At 46.0% G+C, this 19,708-nt stretch overlaps 1 protein-coding gene across 1 annotated transcript; it reads left to right on the forward strand.

The window, feature by feature from the left end:
* The first annotated feature begins 1,012 nt into the window (after positions 1 to 1,012).
* Positions 1,013 to 13,055, forward strand: POF1B (premature ovarian failure, 1B). The gene is made up of 16 exons (XM_009871704.1): positions 1,013 to 1,137; positions 2,251 to 2,323; positions 2,521 to 2,559; positions 2,998 to 3,099; positions 3,892 to 4,089; positions 5,332 to 5,462; positions 6,071 to 6,077; positions 7,305 to 7,379; positions 8,464 to 8,556; positions 9,441 to 9,545; positions 9,911 to 10,070; positions 10,178 to 10,290; positions 10,925 to 11,053; positions 11,332 to 11,405; positions 11,752 to 11,866; positions 12,987 to 13,055. The coding sequence occupies exons 1-16, from the start codon at positions 1,013 to 1,015 to the stop codon at positions 13,053 to 13,055; spliced, it is 1,608 nt and encodes a 535-aa protein (XP_009870006.1).
* Positions 13,056 to 19,708: the final 6,653 nt, after the last annotated feature.

The raw sequence follows: 19,708 nt of genomic DNA on the forward strand, positions 1-19,708 counted from the left end.
TGAAGCTGATGGAAACTTGTTGAAATAAAAGTTATCACGCTGCTTATTTTTGCATGAAACCTGCATGTGATAACTGGATATATCTGCTAAATGCTTATGTTGAAATTCAGAAACCTTATTTAAAAATCACAAGGACTAGCAAAAGGAATTATGAAAGCGTTAGCATAACAGCATTTTTCCTTACAAACGCAGACCCAGAACAACTGGTCAGGCCGTTATAAATCCCAAACCCAGTCACGCTGCCGAAATCCACAGCAGCACTTTTGAAGTCCCACCTTCCGCTCCCTTCTCCCAGTTAACAAATGTCACATCTCTGGAGTGCAGTAGGAAATTAGAGAGTGGCCTGAGCCCCTTGGGACTGCTGGAAGAATGGAGACAGCCCGAGGTCATCTGCCGACCCCGAAATGGGTCATCGGCCGTCGTCGCCCTGTCCCTCCTGCAGCGAGGGACCAGCTCTGGAGGCCTCGGAGGTGGCATCGCGGAGCCAGGAGCGGCGCGTGGGTCGGTCAGGCGAGCCCGGCGTCACGGGGTTTGTGTCTCCTCGGTCCCTCCCAGGCTGTGCGAGTCCAGCCTGCTGGGCCGGTATGGGAGGAGGAAGGGCAGGCAAATCCCTGTGTGCAAAGGAGCGAGGGAAATGCATCTGCATCGGGGTTCTTTGGAAATGAAAGAGTTTGCGTGTCTTAAAAACAAGTGTAATTTTCTCCAAGCAAAACATTCTTAGGTTTTGTATAACGCTCCACATACGATTAGACCATCCTTTTGAATATTGTAAAAGCGTGTTTCAGCTTAAAATGCTCTGACCTTCTCAGCTCTGAACGTATTCCTGAGGAAACGTGGGTAACCAGATAATTTGATTCGTTGACCCCTCCAGACCAGACGGCGTGAGTTCTGGATCCCAGAGCCCTGTGGCAGCACGGTTTAGCTCAGGCAGGTTTGTCTCACTTTTCAGTAAATTGAAAACGTGGCTTTTAATTTCACATGTGGGGCTCGTCTTGTTTTCCTGTGCGAGACGATGGTCATCGGCTCCCGAAAAAAAAAAATGTGCTGCGGCGCTGCGGGCGGGAGGCTGGAGGCTTGCCCGGCCCGGCTCCGACGGCGCACCAGGGCTGCTGGGGAACTGCTGTGCGGGGACTACCAGTAAATGCTCATTTTTTAAGTATTCTACCAAATTCTGCGGGTGTCGGAGCGATGTAGGAGTTGGGCTGCACGTTCTAGACCTGATGTTGTCCCTTCTCGGCGTTACGTCCCGATACAGGGTCCTGCTGTCCCTTCCTTGACAGACCTACCTCAAATACGCGACGCGTGGGAGGAGGAGTAAGCAGCTTTCTAAGTTTTCTGCACCGCTTACAATTCCGAGGTTTCTTAATTACTGTGATTGCTGCGAAAAGTCTCTTTTCTGCTTTGATTTCACTTTCCTGGTGCTGTTATGATTCACTCTTGGGAGATTTGGAAAACCGCTCCAGGCTTCCTAAACTTACGCAACAGTTCTCAGCTGGAAATGTGACCTACTTCAGGGCGGCTCGTACCCGGTGCAGAACGTCACCGAGACTGAGCCACAGCAACGTCGACTGCCCAGGCACTGCCTGCGGGGTGAGGGGAGAAATGATCTAAGTGGGTGCTGTGTGGAAGAATAACCCCTGTGCTGTGAACTAACATGTTACCAAGTCCTTAGGTGAGATTTAGTGGGAATCTTGCTTGCTGGGATCAAAGAACCGGCTGGGGAGTCTTCAGGCAGCGCGTACGATTTGTTACAACTGGTGGTGGTCCTCGCAACGGAAGATAGCACCGATAGTTGCTTTTAGACAGTGCTGGGGGGAAAAAAAAAGGGAAAAATCTATTAGAATGTGAACAAAACTGCTGCTGCTTATGAATTTCTGCCATTTAAAATGGGCATTATTTAATTTTTCATTCAAGAATGGCAAATGTTCCTTGTGAGCATCTTTTTTATGTGTCAGTTGGGGACTTCTCTGACCACTTTCTGAAATGATCGCCCGTGCTTGGCGCATTGGGTATCGGCCTGATGCAGGGTGGTGGCAGTTCCTCTGCCCTTTCATTTCCACGTGCCTGCAAAATACAGATTTTCTTCCCCTGGTGAGACAAGTGTTTGAGGTGTACATCACGTACACCAGCTGCCTTGAGGTGTACTACGAAAGACTGTAAATAGGAGAGCGTTAGTGGCACAGGGACACGGAATCCTTGCAGTCCCGTGTGTCACTTTTGATTTGTGTCCTGTTTTGCTGTCGCTTACAGGAAAGAAGGGCCAGTTCCCTCAGACCCGCAAACGGGACTGAACAAAAACCAAACTTCTAAAACCGAGCAGCAGGTTGCGTGCTGCCACGCTGCTGTTTACTCTGGAGTGGAAAAAGCAGTTCTGGGTGATTTTGGCTGGTGGATCTCAGTGTGTTCACACCTGGTGACCATACTCGAGTTACTTCGGAATCCACACAAGCCTGAGCTCTGAGCGTAAAAGGTTTTAGAGTGCGGTAATCGCTGAATTTTTGCTTATTTTTTTCCTTGCAGGGCACTTTCCGAAGGATTATTATTGAGAATCCTGATCAGGTAAGGAAACTTTAGTGCTGGAGTTGTGCTTGTGTAACCCTTCCTCCCTTCCTGATCCTAATTTGGTGAAGTGCTAAAGATTTTGAAATCACGTGGCCCATCCCTCTGAGATGAAAATATTAGGGAGCAAAAATACTTCAGAATCACCACTCGGGGCTCCCACCTCAGCAGTCAAGTCTCAATTAATAAGCTGGATTGTGAGCAGAGACTGATTTCTCTCTGTTTCTACTGTATTTCAGATATTGTCTAGATTTTTAGCACAGTCACTTTGTTTTGAAGCGGGCGCACACTCAAACCTGTGTATCTTACAGAACTGCCCTGGAGTGTATGTGTCTTCGAATTACAAAACCCCCACCTTGTTTTTTCGTCAATATTACGCTAATTCTGAATTTGCTGTTTGACAACATTTAGAAATGGTTTTAATAAAATGTTTTACAGGAGCCGTTATCCCCGTTTCTTAGAGCGGGGAATTTCTTTCCTGGAAATAATGTCATCTATGAAAAGACAATAAGAAAATACGAGCTGTTAAATCCCCACCAAGTGAGTTGTATTACCTATTGAAAAGAAAATTGGGATTAGAAGAGTAATGTTTCTGCGTGGTTTTTATGTTTCTGTGTGGTTTTTGGTTGTGGGTTGGGTTTTGTTTGGTTGGTTGGTTGTTTGTTTGTTTTTTTAATTGGGAACTACTGCCAACCTGAGAATTGCCATGTTGAGGTATAAGACGTGTTCTCAAAATAAATGAAACAATTTTGGTATGTAAAGAGAAAAGAAGTTGGAACAGTTGATGTATTTTTACTAAGAATTTACTGTTTCAGACTAACAATGAAGACTGCGTTTGTGTCTCTGGCGCTGTCAGTCTTTACCCAAATACCGACAGTTACTTTCTTGAAGTAGTTCCAACATAGACTGACCAATATAAATTTTTAGAAAAATAACTCGGCAAGTAGTTTGACCGCAGCTCTTGGTTTATCTGTAAAATACTTAATAAAACAGGATACACCTGTGTTTCAAATTAAATAATGGAGGTCCCCATTGCCTGAGTATGTTAGGAGTAACAACAGAATGAAACCTGCAGCTCAGGGAGGGTGTCGCTTCTGTGCTTGACATTTGCAACTACTAAACTTTGAGGAGTTGGTGAATCGCAGCCTTGAAGTGTGAGAGTATGGCAAACTCAAGTTCAATTAGGAAAAAACCCGATTTTATTAGGATTATTAAAATACCCGAAACTCATCAGTCTTTCCACGCAAAATCACGCGTTTGTATTAAGCTTCCATCTTGTTAAGATGTGTCCAGCAGCTGAGAAAGAAAATAAAAACCCATCCTCGTTTCTAGGAGCAGCAGTATCAGTTTTCGCGGCAGTGCCAGCTGCCCCAGCAAGCCGAGCCCTGCCAGCCCCTGGAGCAGCCCCAGGTCACTCACCAGTGCCAGCAGACACAGACCGGCAGCCCCTGTGAGATAATTCCCGTCTCCCTCAGCGAGGACTGCCGAGGAAACGCCGTGAGGAGGGTGACCGTGCAAACCTGCGAAGCGGTAAGAACTGTTTGCGGAACGTTCCGCGTGTCCCGGTGTGCTTTTCGCTTGTGTGCAGAGGACACCAAGTGCTGATCCCCGATCTCAGGTGTTTCGTTCAAACTCCCATAAAGCACCACAGACCCGTTGTACCTAAACAGCAGAGTGGGGGGGTGCTGCAGGTCACCTCTTTGTGTGCTGCCATCGCAGGCGTTGCTAGAACCGTCCAAGACTTTGTTACATGCTTTAAGAAAAAAAAAAAATTAACCAAAGCGCAGTTTTAGGTGTTGTGTCCCGATTCTTGGTGTAGGCCTGCACTGAGGTGTACTGACGGATCATCGGTTGTGCTTGCAGTGTGTTAAGTCCTGCTGGCTGGTTTGTTGTTTTTAATTTATCTGGGAGTGTTGCCCGTGCATTGAGTCAGGTTTCATCTGTCGGTCTTTGTGCCCCAACGACTGAGTAACGTAAGGCGTGTGCCTCTGCTTCAGAACCTCGACGTACTTCAGCTCAGGAGTGCTTTCTGCCTAAGCTGATGGGTAAGGACTGTGGAAGTATTTCAGTTTGATGTGCGAGTATTTGATGCAGATTCTCTGGAAGCGCAGAACGAGCTCTTTTTGCCCTCGGTTGCGCAGTCGGGAGTTTCTAAGGGCTGCGGGTGGTGCCCGTGGACACTCTTGTTTGCGTAGCACAGCCCCTCCTCCGCGGCTGCTCTGCCCGCAGGTGACACGGCAAACATCTGTGGTGACCTCAGGGTCAGACCTACGCGGAATTTCCCGGAGCCAGATACTCTCTTAAACCAGGAGCACTCGGCTTGGGGTTGCTGTTAAAATTCTTTTACTCTCCGTGTAAAACGTTTGAACCACGGCGACGCAAATATCCCTTGTGCAGTGGGGATTCTTGTACCTGGCTGGTTTCCTCGGGGGGCTGCCCACAGGCCTTTGATCCGCTGCAGCTCTGGAAGCATGTTTATTAACGAGCTTTCCTAATTCTCCACACTTTCCACGTTGACATGATGCTGACGTTGCTGTGGAAGATATTACTTCGCGTATTTCCTGTTGTTGCAAAGGAAGACATTTATTTCTGTACAGGTTACTGAAAACCAGAAGGCGTGGACGACTCAATACCAAGGAAAACGGAGTAAACAACTTGCAAATCAGTAGCAACAAACAAAACCAAATCCCACACGCCTGTAGCTATACCTGTTGAGCTTTCATCCCAAAGAAGGGAACTCAAATGAAGATTTTCTTGCTTATTTTCTCGTAGGTGAATTGCTCTCAGGAAAATACTGACCAGCTGGACTGCCGCTACTTTGGGGAGCTCCTCGCTGAACTGAACCGCAAGACCAACGACTTGTACAGCTGTTTGCTTCAGCATGTGGAGAAGATAGGAGGAAGGTATTTGGCATCTCACCTCTCTTTTCCATATTCCAGAATTCCTGGCACTGCACGGTTCAGTATTGTTTGCAAGGATTTTTTTTGTCTTTTTTCTTCCCGACAACTAGAATTGAGTGTGTATTTTACACATTCATCTAATTTGCTCAGTAACCAAGGAGATAAAAATGCTGTAAGCCAAGTACATTTATTGAATTTGATGCTTCACATTATTTAGACTAACATGCAGCAAGAATTGTGTATCCCACACCTGTTTGTCCAGAGCAAACAGTATACTTGGAGCATGCCCTGACATACATTTAATGAGACAATTCGGTTACTGCGTCCTGAAGAAACATCCCTGATGTCCAAATTGCCATTTCCTTTGTTCCCTCATGGTTGTAAGGTTCTGCCATGGACTAAGACGGCCACCACGAGGCCTAAAGCTCAGTATCGACATGCAAATTCGTGTTACCTGTGGATTCTGCAGAGCCCTGCAGGTTGAGTGGGAAGAGAAATGCAGAATCGCAGCAGCCAGCGGTCCCGAGCGTTCGCGATGTTCTCAGTGTGGCTTCATTCTCCCCACCTCGCTCCCAGTCCCGTTTGGTGCTTTCCAAGTTCATGGAAATGAGAAAAATGGTCCCAGAGCAGGGAAAAGGCAGAATTTAAGCATCACAAAAAACCTGACAGTGCTAAGGGCGTGCTTGAGGCACGTTGCTGTATTGCAGCGTAGCTCTGGGTAAAGCACCAGCCGGCCCGGTAGGAGTGTGATAACTGGGTTAACTGGCCGTAACTGGGGTAACCGCCCCAAGAAATGGACAGGGGCAGCCCAGGGGTGCTCCGGTCTCCTCGGGTATTTCTACCTGGCGTCGTACTTAACAGCTCGTGGTGTTGAGCACCTGAAAAGGAAGGTGACAGCTCTTACTCTGATCAAGAACCTTCTTGCTTCGTACTTTATTAAAGATGGTCTTTTCGTAGTTGCGAATACGGGCGTGAATTTGTAACGTTCTCGAGCTTCTTTCTGTTAATCAGCCCCTTGGATTTTCTCTGTTTTACAGGAACCACGACACTGAATTTACGTACCAGGTAAGCACGAGGCAGGCTCTCCCTGAGCTGTTCCTGACGAACGGTGTTAATGAGAGCGGCGCGGCTTTTCCAGAAAATTAGGCTAAGCCAGTTTAAATGAGAGATGCTGGGCTTTGTTACTTAATGATTCTTGCTTGTTAATAACACTGGGAGTCTGAAGCCTACTGCTAGGCGTGCATTTGCAAATCTGATAATTCTGAAAGAAAGCTTTAATAATTTGCATTAATCCCATATAAGAGTCAAATTTCAAGCCTTTCCTGTTGTGCCAACAATGGGTTAATTCTAAAACAAACTCACCCACAGCTCCCTGTATTTTCACTGAGCGTTTTTTTGCAAAGAGTCTTGGATTAATGGGATGAAGCAGTGCCCCTCACTCCTGGGACACCTGTCATTGGCCATTTACTGACGGTCTGCTCGTTGTTTACGAGCACAAGATTTGCTCCTACCTCTCGTCAGCTGCTGGGAGTTGTGTTTTCGCCTCAGCTGTTATTTTCTTGAGAGGGGATGGTTTTGAATACTGCTTCTAAAATAAATATTAAACGCAACAATTTGAATAGACATGCTTCACGTATCGCTTCATCTCGGGTTTTGTATGCGACACATATTTTAAGACTTTGGAAATCTTGTGGATACACTTTGATCTGTTTTCATTCGTACTTGCCTTGTACTAAACATGTTTTTCATAGCAGAGATATGCAATTAGTGAAGAAACAACTTTTATGATCTATGAAGCAAAAATCTTAATCAAGATGTCTCCCCTTTCCTCCCTTCTTTGCTTAGACTGAAGAGATTGAAGATTTGATTCCCAAAGGACTGTCTGAGGCGACAAAGCAGCAGATTCGTTACCTGCTCCAGGTATGTGCGTGGGGCGGAGGGGCTGCGTGGAAGCCAATAGTAACTCCCAACAGGGACGTCTGTTTACACGTGCCAGGGCTTTGGCACATAACACACCTCACTCTATCTTGTGCTGCTTCTCTTTTTTCTAGCGTAAAGGGTGTGGAATCATTCAGGTGGCTTCAAGCGACACGCTGCGGCACTCGGTGCCACAGAATCCTTGTGTGTTTTACACTGAGCTTTACTGGTGCTTTCTTGTGGTTTCACTGGAAACCCTCTCGGGTTTTGCCCTGTTAGAGAACACAGATCTTTTCTCTTTCTGTTTGTGTTGTGCATTAATGCTTTACTTTACCAGCCACAGGCAAACAGTGGGTGTGTTACTTCAGGTGGGACTGGCCGCCAATTGCCAGTTACGTAAAATGTTTATAACTCAGGGCTCACCTTTTACAGATGTTCTGATTAAAAACCCCAACGTAGCCCCAAGTCCTGAGGTAACAACATTCAGGAACCAACAGGAGAGCAGTGTCAGACTGTTGGGCACTAGTGCCTTTCTTTTTTCATCCAGTTGACTCCTTTAAGACTTTTTCCCCTTTTAAAGGAGTTTTGATTGCATGATTTTTAAATTATTTTTAAATTTTATTATTTTTTAAAAAATGTTAATTAAATTCTCTTGCCCTTGGGCTGCAAACGTGCTTTGCCAGATCTCGGAGCCGATGACTCCTCCTGCTGTGGCTTTTCAGGTTGGGTCATAATTTTTTTAAATTGGCGTAAGTCACACAAAGCACCGAACGCTCCAGAAATGATTGTGCAACAGTAACACCTTTATTTTTTTCCCCTTTACTGGTGTACAATGGCAGTACTGTCTCATTCGTTCCATTTGGGAAGTGTCAGCCTGTGTTACAAGGCCGTAATTAAAAAACTGCCATTTGCAGAACAAAGCGCATGAAAATGTGTTTCTTTGTACAAACTGGACACTCAAACGTGCAGTGGTTCTCAGAGTTATTTTCAGCTCTATAGCAGCTTTCTGTTCTATCTATTGTCAGGCCTATTGTAAAAAAACTTATTAATTAACCAGAGGAACACATTTTTCTCCCCTCCCTCCTAGATGAGAGTGACATCAGATAAATCTTTGAGGCTTGTGCTTTCCACTTTCAAGAATTTACGTGAAGAGCTGTGCCACTTGCAGGATGACCTGGGGGTAAGCCGTGCTCCCCGGTGCCCCTCGCCTCACGCGTTCCTTCTCACCTGTCGGTCTAAAGGGTGTTAGGATGGAATGTAAATTGTCACGTCCGGGTTTAGCTGCTTTAATGCCAGAGTTGTCCAGCGGCAAGGTTCGATTTCCTTCCAGCAGTGGTTTCCAAGTGTTCAGTTCGTTGTAGCCTGAAAAAGGAAAGACTTCCAAAGGAAGATGCTGTCGAGCAAAATCAGATTTAAGCTCTGGACCGGAGTACCCAGCACGCGTCCCCACGATGTCGGAGCTGCGGTTGTGCTCTCACACACGCAGGAAGCACAGAGACCTCGGCTCTGTTCTCTCCAGACCAAGCTGCCAGGAAGGCTCCTGTCACCCGGTGACTTGAGCGGCTCCGGCGGTTCTCCAGGGTATGGGCAGCCCTGTTGGGAAGCCGGAGCCGTGGCTGCTGGTACAGATGGGAGAGAATCGCTGTGAGGAAAAGCAGGAACATTTCCCACACCAGCCCGAGTCCTTCGCCCCATGGGACGCAAAATGCAAAGCTTAGAAGAGAAGGAGTTTTAACCGTCATCTTTAAGACAGAATAAGGTGTCTGTGCAGTGAAATGTTTGGGGGGTTTTTGTTGTTGTTGTTGGTTTCTGTTTAATAGCTGGCAAATCCTGGGAAATAGTGGAAGAGAGGTGCCCAGGATCCCAGCGCTTACCGCACAAAACACCACAGATACTACAGTGATGGGCAACCACGTAGCTAAAAACCCCCCCAGTCTGAAGAAAATTGAGTATTTTCTTAGTTCTGCAACATCACTTACCAGTTACTCAGTATGCTGCACCTTGAGTATGGAAAAATTTACTGAAAAATCGCAGCTGTTGACTGTGAACACTTTTCTCCTACAGAAGCTGGAAACCGACAAAAAGAAGGATTTGGCTTTTAAAGAGTCGCAAGTGAAAGAATATGAAACCATGTTGGCTTCTCTGAGAGAGAATAACCGGCAGCAGCAGGTAAATCTAAAACCGTATTTCAGGGTGATTAGTCAGCAAGAAATGAGGCAGCACGCCGGCTTCCGAGTACCTGGAGTAACGGCCACCTGGTGTAGGCGTGGGTACGCGTGTGACGGGTCAGTTCCGTAGGGAACGGCGCGCAAGTGAAAGAATATGAAACCATGTTGGCTTCTCTGAGAGAGAATAACCGGCAGCAGCAGGTAAATCTAAAACCGTATTTCAGGGTGATTAGTCAGCAAGAAATGAGGCAGCACGCCGGCTTCCGAGTACCTGGAGTAACGGCCACCTGGTGTAGGCGTGGGTACGCGTGTGACGGGTCAGTTCCGTAGGGAACGGCGTGTTCACCCCACTCCTGTGCTTCCCAGCAAGGGCTCAGGGAGAGCACTGCCAAGTGTCGCTCCCTGGAAGAGCAGCTCCTCGCGCTCCGGCTCGGCGAGGGAGAGAAGGATTGTCAGCTCAAGGAGCTGGAGTACGGCAAGCGGGCCCTGGAGCAGGAGATCCAGAGCCTTAAACTGCAGGTAACGGATCGCTTGTCCTGGGCTCGGGAGCTGTCACCCCACGCAGATGCACCAGCGTCTGAAAAATGAGCGCTGAAAACACTTTTTTTGTAAAATAAAACAATTGTTTTCTGTAGACCTGCTCTAATCCAACGCTACAGACCACGACAGATGAACTCTCCAGCCGTTACGTGGAGATGCTCAATAACTTGAGAGAGGATAAAGATCGCGAGATCCGCAGTCTGAGGGTGAGTTGTTTAACTTGGCTCGTGGGTATTCCTCACCTTGTCCAACTGCAGGGGAACGGCGGGCTTTTTTTTTTTTAATGGCGGCTTTTTTTTTTTTTAATTTCAGCAACAGGAAAGCTCTACCTCATGTAGTTGTTAGGTAGCTTTGAATTCTGCAGTTACTTTGTACATAGACACTAATGATGGCTCAGAAACCTTCAGTACAACATAAAATAACCGTGATGTTAAGAAAACCACAATTCCTTAGCTGTAGGAGATGAGCAGTCTTTCCTGTTCCTTTGGGTGTCCTGATAACCAGCCAAAAGACACCCAACAGTAAAGCGAAATATATCCCAATCAGAATTGTTTGTAGGAAACATCTCATTTAAATCGTTACTGGTAATATTCTACCAGTTCAATGTGTTTGGTGTTGGAGTAGCTTTATTGAGTTATAAAACTCTTTAATTGATGGTGGGTACAATTCGGGCCAGTTGGCCCTTTCTGAATTTACCGTGCAGCTCAACATTTTTACTTGAAAACCATGAGGTCTTACACTTCATGTTTTTAATGAAAAAAAAATCCCCAACATCTGGAGCCCTTGGTACATCCTGAGAGCACCCAACTCCTGACGCTTTCCCTGACGTGTGTTTCACAGTCTCAGCTGTGCCAGTTCCAGCAAGATATATCGAGGAGAGACGGCAGTAACAGCGACCTGCAAATCCGGCTGCACGAACTGACATCCATGTTGGAGGAGAAAGATGCTTTTATTAAACAACAGCAAGAGGTAAAATGATACAACTTATTTCTCCCCTAAGAATTTTTGTATTTGTGCCTCCACCTACTGGGGGGACCTTACAAGGAAGTCGTTCGTACTCTCCTGGTTCAGGAATTGGGGTCAGGATTTTTATTTTTGCTGTTCTTCTGCCAGTCTTTTGCAAGGACAGACTTTTTTTCAGGCTGCTCTTTGAGGGCAACTTCTGCAAATATTTTGTTGTGACATTAGTGAACTAAGAATTCCAAAAAAACCTATTTCATTTGAATGTTTGCTTTTGGTTTTCTCAGGAGCTCTTCAGATTGAAGCATGAAAAGTTATCAGGCAGTCAGTCCCCTGGTGTAACAGCCATCATCACTAAGAAGTAACGTAGTTATTCACCTTTCTTAAATACATCCTTCTGATCTTCCGTGCTTACAGCCGCTACTAACCGAGTTACTCCTGCAAATGTCTTCATGCTGCCTGTCCAAGGGGAAAGAGCTGAGTGAGGTTTTCCTCTCTGGGGAGGAGTGAGCCCTGAGCACTGCGCTGGCGATGGGAGGGTTAGAGCCTGTCAAAGTGACACTTTAACGACCGTATCAGCTTTTTAATTACTACGGAAAAATCTTGGGGGATTAATGACTGGCAGGACCATGTGGCAAGAGCAGAGTCGGTGACCTGGACGGGGTTGGAGGTTTCAGCTCAAGGGTTTGCAACTCTCCTTAATCCAGGTACAGGAACCAGTATCCGATTCTGGGCCTCTTGTCTGATGACTACAAGGTGACCTCGCCTGTCAATAAATCACAGACTATTGTCATTGAGAGGACTGGAGAGATATGGAAGCACGTAAGTTTACCTGGAGATGATTGACTGCTGGGTCTCTGAAATTCCCAAGTCCTGAATTTAACTTCAAAGACAGCAGCAGCCAAAACTGACACCTGAGAGAACGCTGTAGTGTTAGGTCGGCCACAAGAGTGGTGACCGATGAGAGCCGAGGAGCTGAGCTGGCTCTTGCATGAAGCTGCTAATTGTTGGGTGGAGTATGAATAAAACCACCTTTTGTTGTTCTCTGTGACACATAATGACCTTTCACAGAAGTGGCCTTTGCTCTAATGCCAGCTCTGCCCCGGGTCTCCGGGTTAGCTGGGCAGGGTGCTGTGGGTGCCGCTGTGGGTGCCACGCTCTGGTGCGCACGAGCGGTTTGGGTGGGTGGCGTTCCTCCCAGCCACACGCGTTAATGACTCCAAAAGCTCTTACTGGAACATCTTGAGCACCACGGCCCTGAAACTTACCCTTGGGCCAAGGCGCTGCCTCACCCAGCAGCTGCAGGAGAGCTGTGGCTTTGTAAGGAGGGATTCAAGATAAAACCAGATAACGGGACGAGGGAGCTCGCTCTGTCCCAGGCGCGAGGTAAAGGCGTGAGGAGGAGGAACGTGGTGGGGCAGAGCTGCGTGTTCCAAACGTGGAACCCAGTGCCACCAAGTTGTGCCACTGAACAAGGGTTAAGAGAGTAACTCTGGGTGGGGCACAACCCAGGACAAGACAACGATGTGGACAGAGGGTAAAACATCTGGCCTGTTCTAAAAGGGTGAGGTTAAGAAAATAAAAAGTGGGGGTCACTGGCAAGCAGCAGGTTTATTACTGAGCTCTAAACCCCATCCAGCTGCATTCGCAACCTCGTGGGACATGAAGGAATGAACCGTTAATGGTTACAAAAGTAAAGCCAAACCCCCTCCCTCCTAGCTTACTTGAAAAGTTAATCATACTTTCCATTATAAAAATTGGAAAAGATGAGTGTACTTTGAATTTAAGAGATCAGTATCACTAAATACATGAGAACTGTTTGTATTTTAAGTTTCCCAAGGTTTCTGTCAATCACTAGTGCAAGTTCCAGCTGAAGCAAAATTCCTTCGCTGCAAGATGAACCCGATAAAGGTTTAAGTGCCAATTTCACCTTTACTCCCAGCTTCGCAAGTACTTGTTCGGTGTTTATGTACTGTCAGCCAAATCCGTACTTGCATTTGTTACCGAGTAGTACCACCGACAGGTCTGCACAGCGTGGGTTTCACACGGAAAGCAGCCTGTGCCCAGCCCGGCCTTCCAAGCAACCCCTCATTTCCGCGCTCACTCCTTTAAGATACGCAAGTCACAGCACTCGGATGTGCCTCATAACCTTGAGCCTACTTACATTAGACTTCTGGGGTGAAATTTTGTAGTACCTACTATTTAAGTATCTGATAACTTCCGGTTCTTGGTTGTTTTAATCAGTACATTTTAGAAGCCGTTAGAGAAAACAGAATTAAACCAAACCAGATGAGGCAGTTTTGGTTTATCTACAGAAATAAGTTTGTGTGTTTTCTTCTAACAAGCTGCCTGTTTCTTTCAGGAATGAAAGAAGTCTCTAAGCCACCAGAGCCGCTCGAAGGAGCACACGACTAAAACTGCTTTTACTTTTGCTATTTTACCTCTGAAGAAGGTTCAGTCTGATAGTGAGGAAAGCTGGGGAACACAGCGAGGCCATGGAAGATGATGGAAAAGACCATCTCATCCTAAAGAACCTGGTTACCTCTGTCCACAACCCACCACTAACAAACACCCATCTACAGCTGGTGTCTGTACTTTGTCGTGCACTTACTTTGAGCTTGGAAGACCGCCCCGTGCCGCGCTTTTGTGGACTTCTGTTTTTCCTGACGTGACTTTTCTCTTCTTCAGCCAGTCCTGAAGCAACCTAAGAGCCAACAGAAGGTGTGAAACCTTTTCCTCTTTTTCTATAGCCACATTCTTCTGTCCTGTCTCCTCACGCTAAGCGGTGGGAGCGACACCAGTTTAAGTCCGTACAGACCAAAGGGCTCATTTCGGTTCAGAGTCACAAATTGCAGTTTTACCTACTGTTGCCCTTTGCAGAGGAAGCAAACCCCCAAAACTAACCTGCGTGGGGCACTTAGAGATAGCTCACTGCAAAAAAACCCACTCACCTTGCAGCTGCGTGGGTGGGGGAAGCTAAAACATGAAGGAAAGTGACTTTACTCCAGATACGTAACGCCTCAAACTCGGCTACTGAACTGCCAAGCGTCCGAGTTCCTCAGTTCAGTGAAACGATGGAGCAAATACCACTTTTAAAGGATGTTACTGACCTCGGAGCTGATGTATTTCCAGCTGAACCTTTACAAGCCTCCAAACCAGCCATAACTATTTATTTGCTGTGCTTGAAAATCTCAAGAACTTGATATATTTTTATATAGAAGAATGCAGTATAAAAATCGCTCATAGACTAAATTTCATTATCAGCCCAACCTTCCCTTCACAGTTTTTGCTCCTTGCAGGACCACAGAAATTCTCTTGAAATGATTTGGTATTAATTATTAAGTAGTTGTCTGAACAACCTGGTGGAGAGAATCACAGGGGAAATTGGAAACTATGCAGTCAGGAGGTGCCAGCTCTTTATCCTGCTGTTCTTGCTTTGCTTTATTTCTGCAGCCACAGATCTCTGGTCAGCGAACACTATATATCATAGGCAGTGTTTAATGGTGAAAAAAAACCACTGTAGGCTCTGTGTAGTTATGAAATAAACCTACGTCTAACATTCTGAATCATGTCTGTCTGTCCTGGGAACGTTTCGTGTCCACTTGAGAGGCTGGAGGAGGTTTTAAGCGGTGTGATGCTGCCTTAAGGCAACCTGTTCCACTAAATACATGTTCACAAGTAAAGGAAGGGCACCGAGTCCCTTTTCTTGCTCCTGCTGCCTAGTCCTCTGCTCAGTTAATGCACAGCTAATAATTAGTAATTACTAGACTGTAAAATAACCCACTCCTTTCTGTACAGCACTTGCATACAAGCTCTGTACACACACACACACACACACACACACACAATTAATGCGCTGAGAGGCGACAGCGTCAGCGTGTTCCACCCCAGTAAATCCATCTAATGAGGTGCCACTTTGGGTAACTTAAATGAGGAAAAGGAAGCAAAATGCCATCACACTGGTACCTCTGCATCGCTGGGCAGTTACCCCGTTGAAGGAGACACAAAATAACTTGTGACTTCCCGCGAGCTTTGCCGTGCTCTGGGCTGGGCTTTGCTCACTGGGGGGGTGTCACAGCTGGCGCGGCAGAAGCTACAAATGGCAAAAAAGCAGCATGAGTCAGTACAGGACGGTAACGCAAAGCAGGATGGAGTTCACAAAAAACATGGGTTTTTTTTCTCATTTACATCTCTGTAAATGCTAGTTATCACCCCAATTATAAACATCATAATTTTTACATTTAAATTAATAACCTAATTAAAGAAATAGCTAATTTTTCACCTCAATTTCAAGTAGGTACATTTTTTCAGGAACAAATTAGAAAAAGGCCACATTTGCCTCATCCACTTAAAACACTGTAGGCACTGCCCCTGTTGACTGGCTTTATCACTGGTGGTACTAAAGAAGCCCTCACTGCCAGACCAGCTGGGAGAGCACTGAAGAGCAGGAGAAAATTGTCTTCTGGGTTCTATCACTGACTTTTCCCACACAACTCCAGATGGAACATAAAACTGTTTCTCTGCAGAGGCCTGGTTCAAGAGCTGCTGGCACCTCGAGCATTCTGTCTGAAATAAATACCAACAGATTTGGAGTATTGTGTCACGGTACCTTACCTTTACTTTGAGTGCTCTGCTGGTGTGCTTCCGTGTTCTCTCTCTCTCATTATCTTTAATTGGGGGCATTTGAAACCTGAAGAAAGAAAAATACAGATGATGACCAAGACATGAATCCCTTTTAACTGCTCCTGGCTTTTAGGAGTTCTTAGGCTGCCATTCCAATTAAAAAAAAACCCCACAGTAACCACACCTGACAGTTTAGAACCACCCTTCCACATGTTTTGCAAAACTCGATGCTTGCTCAGGGGCAGGAGCTGGGCAGAGCCTGCCCAGCGCAGGCATCGGGGCAAGGGCCGAGATACAAATTTGGCTGTAATTTGACACGAGCATTTTTAATGTCACGACACCTCCGTGGCAACAACACAACGGCCACCACGAATTCCCCTAAATACTTACTGGGAAAGTGCACTGAAACGAACGTAGGACCTGCCCCGCTGACCGCCGGGGATGCAGGTGAGATTTTATTCTTCTGTTGCAGAAGATTTAAAAATTTCATTAGGAAGTGGCCTTTATGTCGAGAATACCAACCAACTGCTTTAATACAGACTGTCAGTTACTGGGGAAATGTGGCTGTAGAGAAAAAGTAAGAAAAACAAAAGGTTCTGAGTCTTCTGTTGGACAAATCCATACATGAGACATACAGAGAGAAAAGATCCTAAATTCCTTAACAAAGTAGGAACACACCCCACCACTTCTCGGGTTTCTTTGTCTAGCAGGCACATTTCTCTATTTTCCCTTCTCTAAGCCCAACTTCTGCAGCCTTTCCTCCGCAGCCCCACCTGCAACACCCTGCACCGCCCTTTCCCTGGTGATTCCTTCCTCCTTCCATCCATCACAGTCTTTTATTTTTTTTTAAACCCCCCAGAGCTCTCCTCATATCTTGAGCACCGCCCCCCTCCCTTGCCTACTCACCACCCAGCCTGGATGGTCACAAAAAGCTTTGACACCCGCAGCCAGGCAGAAAGACGGCGCTGCTGCAGAAGGAGCAGCAGGGCTGGTGGGATGTTGCCAAGCCCAGAAGAACACACGAGGTCCAGCCCCAGGCACCAACGTCCGACAGCGCCGGACGGAACCAGCGAGGGGCCAAGCAGAAGCCCACGCCCTCCCCGTGGCATCACAAGCTACGGAATTTTAAAGTTTAAGCCAAATATGTACTTTTATAAACTGTTTGCAATTTGACGCCATAAGGGAAGTAAACCACTCACCTTCACGCGGGGCGGGTGAAGTCGTGAGGCTTTTCCTCTTTGGCAGATCTTGTTCCCACAGGCCTTCTTAGCTCAGTCCCTCTGTCCACAGGCTGCCAAGAGAAGGGACAAACAATTAACACAAAGGTTCAAAATGCCCATGCAATACGCCAAGTAAAGAGAAGAGGTAACTCAGCCCGAGGCCAGCCCGTGGCCAAGGCTGCCTGTAACCGCCCCGCCAGGTTGCCGAGCTCCAGCTCTGCACTCGGCCGCCACAAGGAGCTGGGCTTGCACCCGGAACGTTGGACCCATCCTCACCTGCTTTCCCGTATCTGCACCCTCCCTGGCAACAACCACCTCTAGCTGTGCTTTTCCCAGCCGCTGCTCCCTCCCTCGCATCTGGAAAAACACATTCCTCATAGATTTTTACGTTCCAAAAAGTACCTTCTTTTTTTTTTCTCCTAATTAAAAAGCGATCTCGTTCATTGGACTTACAGACTGCTAAACCTCAACTTGTGTAACACAAACTTACAGAACTCAATCGTGCTGTAACATAATGCTGAAGCTCTAAATGGATTTCACTTTCACCCAGCATCTACAATATACTTTCTGCTATCATTAAATATGTTAAAAAAAAACCTTTTGTGCTCTTTACATTACGTAGTTTTAGGGCAAGAAAAAAGCAGCCGCAATAGAAAATCTAAGCAACAAGACGGATGCCCCACAGCGTAGTGCGCTCCCAAGAACCGTAAATACCACTCACCAACCGAACTAAACAACCACCTGACTCTAACCAGCTGCTCATCTCAGAAATAACCAACCCACCTGTGTAATTTTAAGCTATCAGACACGCAGAAATCAAAGCCTTTCACTGCGCTCCCGGGGAGAAGCAGCACTGTTAGCCCCAAACACGCTCTGGGCAGGGCAAACGTCACTGGAGTTCACCAGCAAAACCCAAGTGTGAATAACTAAAGGTATCGCAACACGACCTGAACGCAATGCTTACGACATTACGTGCAGATTCCAGGCTGCTGCCTAAAACGCTGGCTCTCCCCAAGTTTCATCTCCTTCATTTCTCACCCCCACGGTCTGTTCTGTCCCCCATGAACCTGCCGGACTCCGAGTTACCGTGGGATCAGGTCCTGCTGCAAAGCTGGCTCTGGGGAACGCGCAGGGCGCCGACGTACCCGATCGTTCCGTCCTTCTGTAAGGTGGAAAAATGAGCCCGCGCGGACGTGTGCTCTGTCACCGAGTCAGAGAGATCATCTTCAGTCTGCTATGAAGAAACTACGTATTCAATACAACGTTCAGGAATAAAGCATTAAAATTGTCAAACAACTTTAACCTCTAAGATTTTTGCGAACGCTGTGGCCTCTTCCTTTGCTTGCTGGGCACACAAAAAAGTAGCATCAACAAAACGCAGGTGATCAGGCTCGTGTCTTCACCTTTTCTGGGTTTTAGTACAAAGACAACGAGTTCACTGGCTAAAAGCCCGTTGGAAATCCTCGATGAAGAGTTCATTTAATATCGCACCCATGCTCACCAAGTTTTTGATCTACTGCCGATGTCGTAATTCAAGTATTCTAAAGAGAGAGCAGTATTTTCAGTACTTCGCCTCTAAGACTTTTGCGAACGCTGTGGCCTGTTCCTTTGCTTGCTGGGCACACAAAATAAAAAGTAGCATCAACAAAACGCAGGCGATCAGGCTCGTGTCTTCACCTTTGCTGGGTTTTAGTACAAAGACAACGAGTTCACTGGCTAAAAGCCCGTTGGAAATCCTCGATGAAGAGTTCATTTAATATCGCACCCATGCTCACCAAGTTTTTGATCTACTGCCGATGTCGTAATTCAAGTATTCTAAAGAGAGAGCAGTATTTTCAGTACTTCGCTTGGCAAGCTGTTCTTATTACACAGAGAAAAAAGACAAAACCTACCTGGCTTTTCCCAAAACACGCCAGAAGTTTTACGTTCTCTTTAATAAAGGAAAAAACGTCAGAGGAATGTCAGTATCACGGCTCGATGATTATTTTAGAAGTAAGCACAACCACATTACCTGTAACTTAAAGGGTTAAATCAAGTAAAACCGCAATTCTCTCCCCTCAAGTAACCTGTAATTACATATGAATTAGCGACAAATAAATTAGGCAAATTTACACAGAATGAGACTTTCCTAAGCACCAAAAATGAAAAGCAAACTCCAAAAAATTTGGAGTGCAAGAGATGCGTTTTATTGTATGCCCGTTACGATGAGTAACACATTTAGAAATAATAATCCCACATAACAGTGACAATCTTATTTTACAGCGTGTACATCAGTTTTTACAGCCACATAAAACACGTATTTTTTTCTAAGAGATTTCCCAAATTTAACTTTCTGAAGTTTAGAAATATAAAAAAAATTTATTCTCAAGGAACTGATTCTCATCTGGTGCAAAAACGAAATATGAACATTTTTCTGAAACACAAAGCCACAATATAGCATGAAGTTACAAGTTATCATGTGAACAGCTGTGTGCAAACATGAAGCAACTAAAAAAGTAAAAAATACACATTATATGCATAACATTTATGACCAGGTTTTTCATTAAATAGCCCTAGACCAGCTTGTATATTAAGCGCCATTTGATTTGCAGCATGCTAACACAAAGCGTCGTTTAAAGGGATGCATATTTTTAACGTATACACTGTAAACTGAAGATCCACCTCCAGACTCTAGTGGCAGCATATTTCTCAGGTTAAATACTGCATATATACTTTCTTACAGATTGAAAATGCACGTTTATAGTACGGTATAGATTTCTCTTTTTAAAGAATTGATTAAAAGGTGCAATTTTACGCCTATATTGAAAATTTCCTATGAGGA

Source organism: Apaloderma vittatum, unplaced genomic scaffold (assembly GCF_000703405.1).
Source record: "Apaloderma vittatum isolate BGI_N311 unplaced genomic scaffold, ASM70340v1 scaffold9056, whole genome shotgun sequence".
Lineage (NCBI taxonomy): Eukaryota > Metazoa > Chordata > Aves > Trogoniformes > Trogonidae > Apaloderma > Apaloderma vittatum.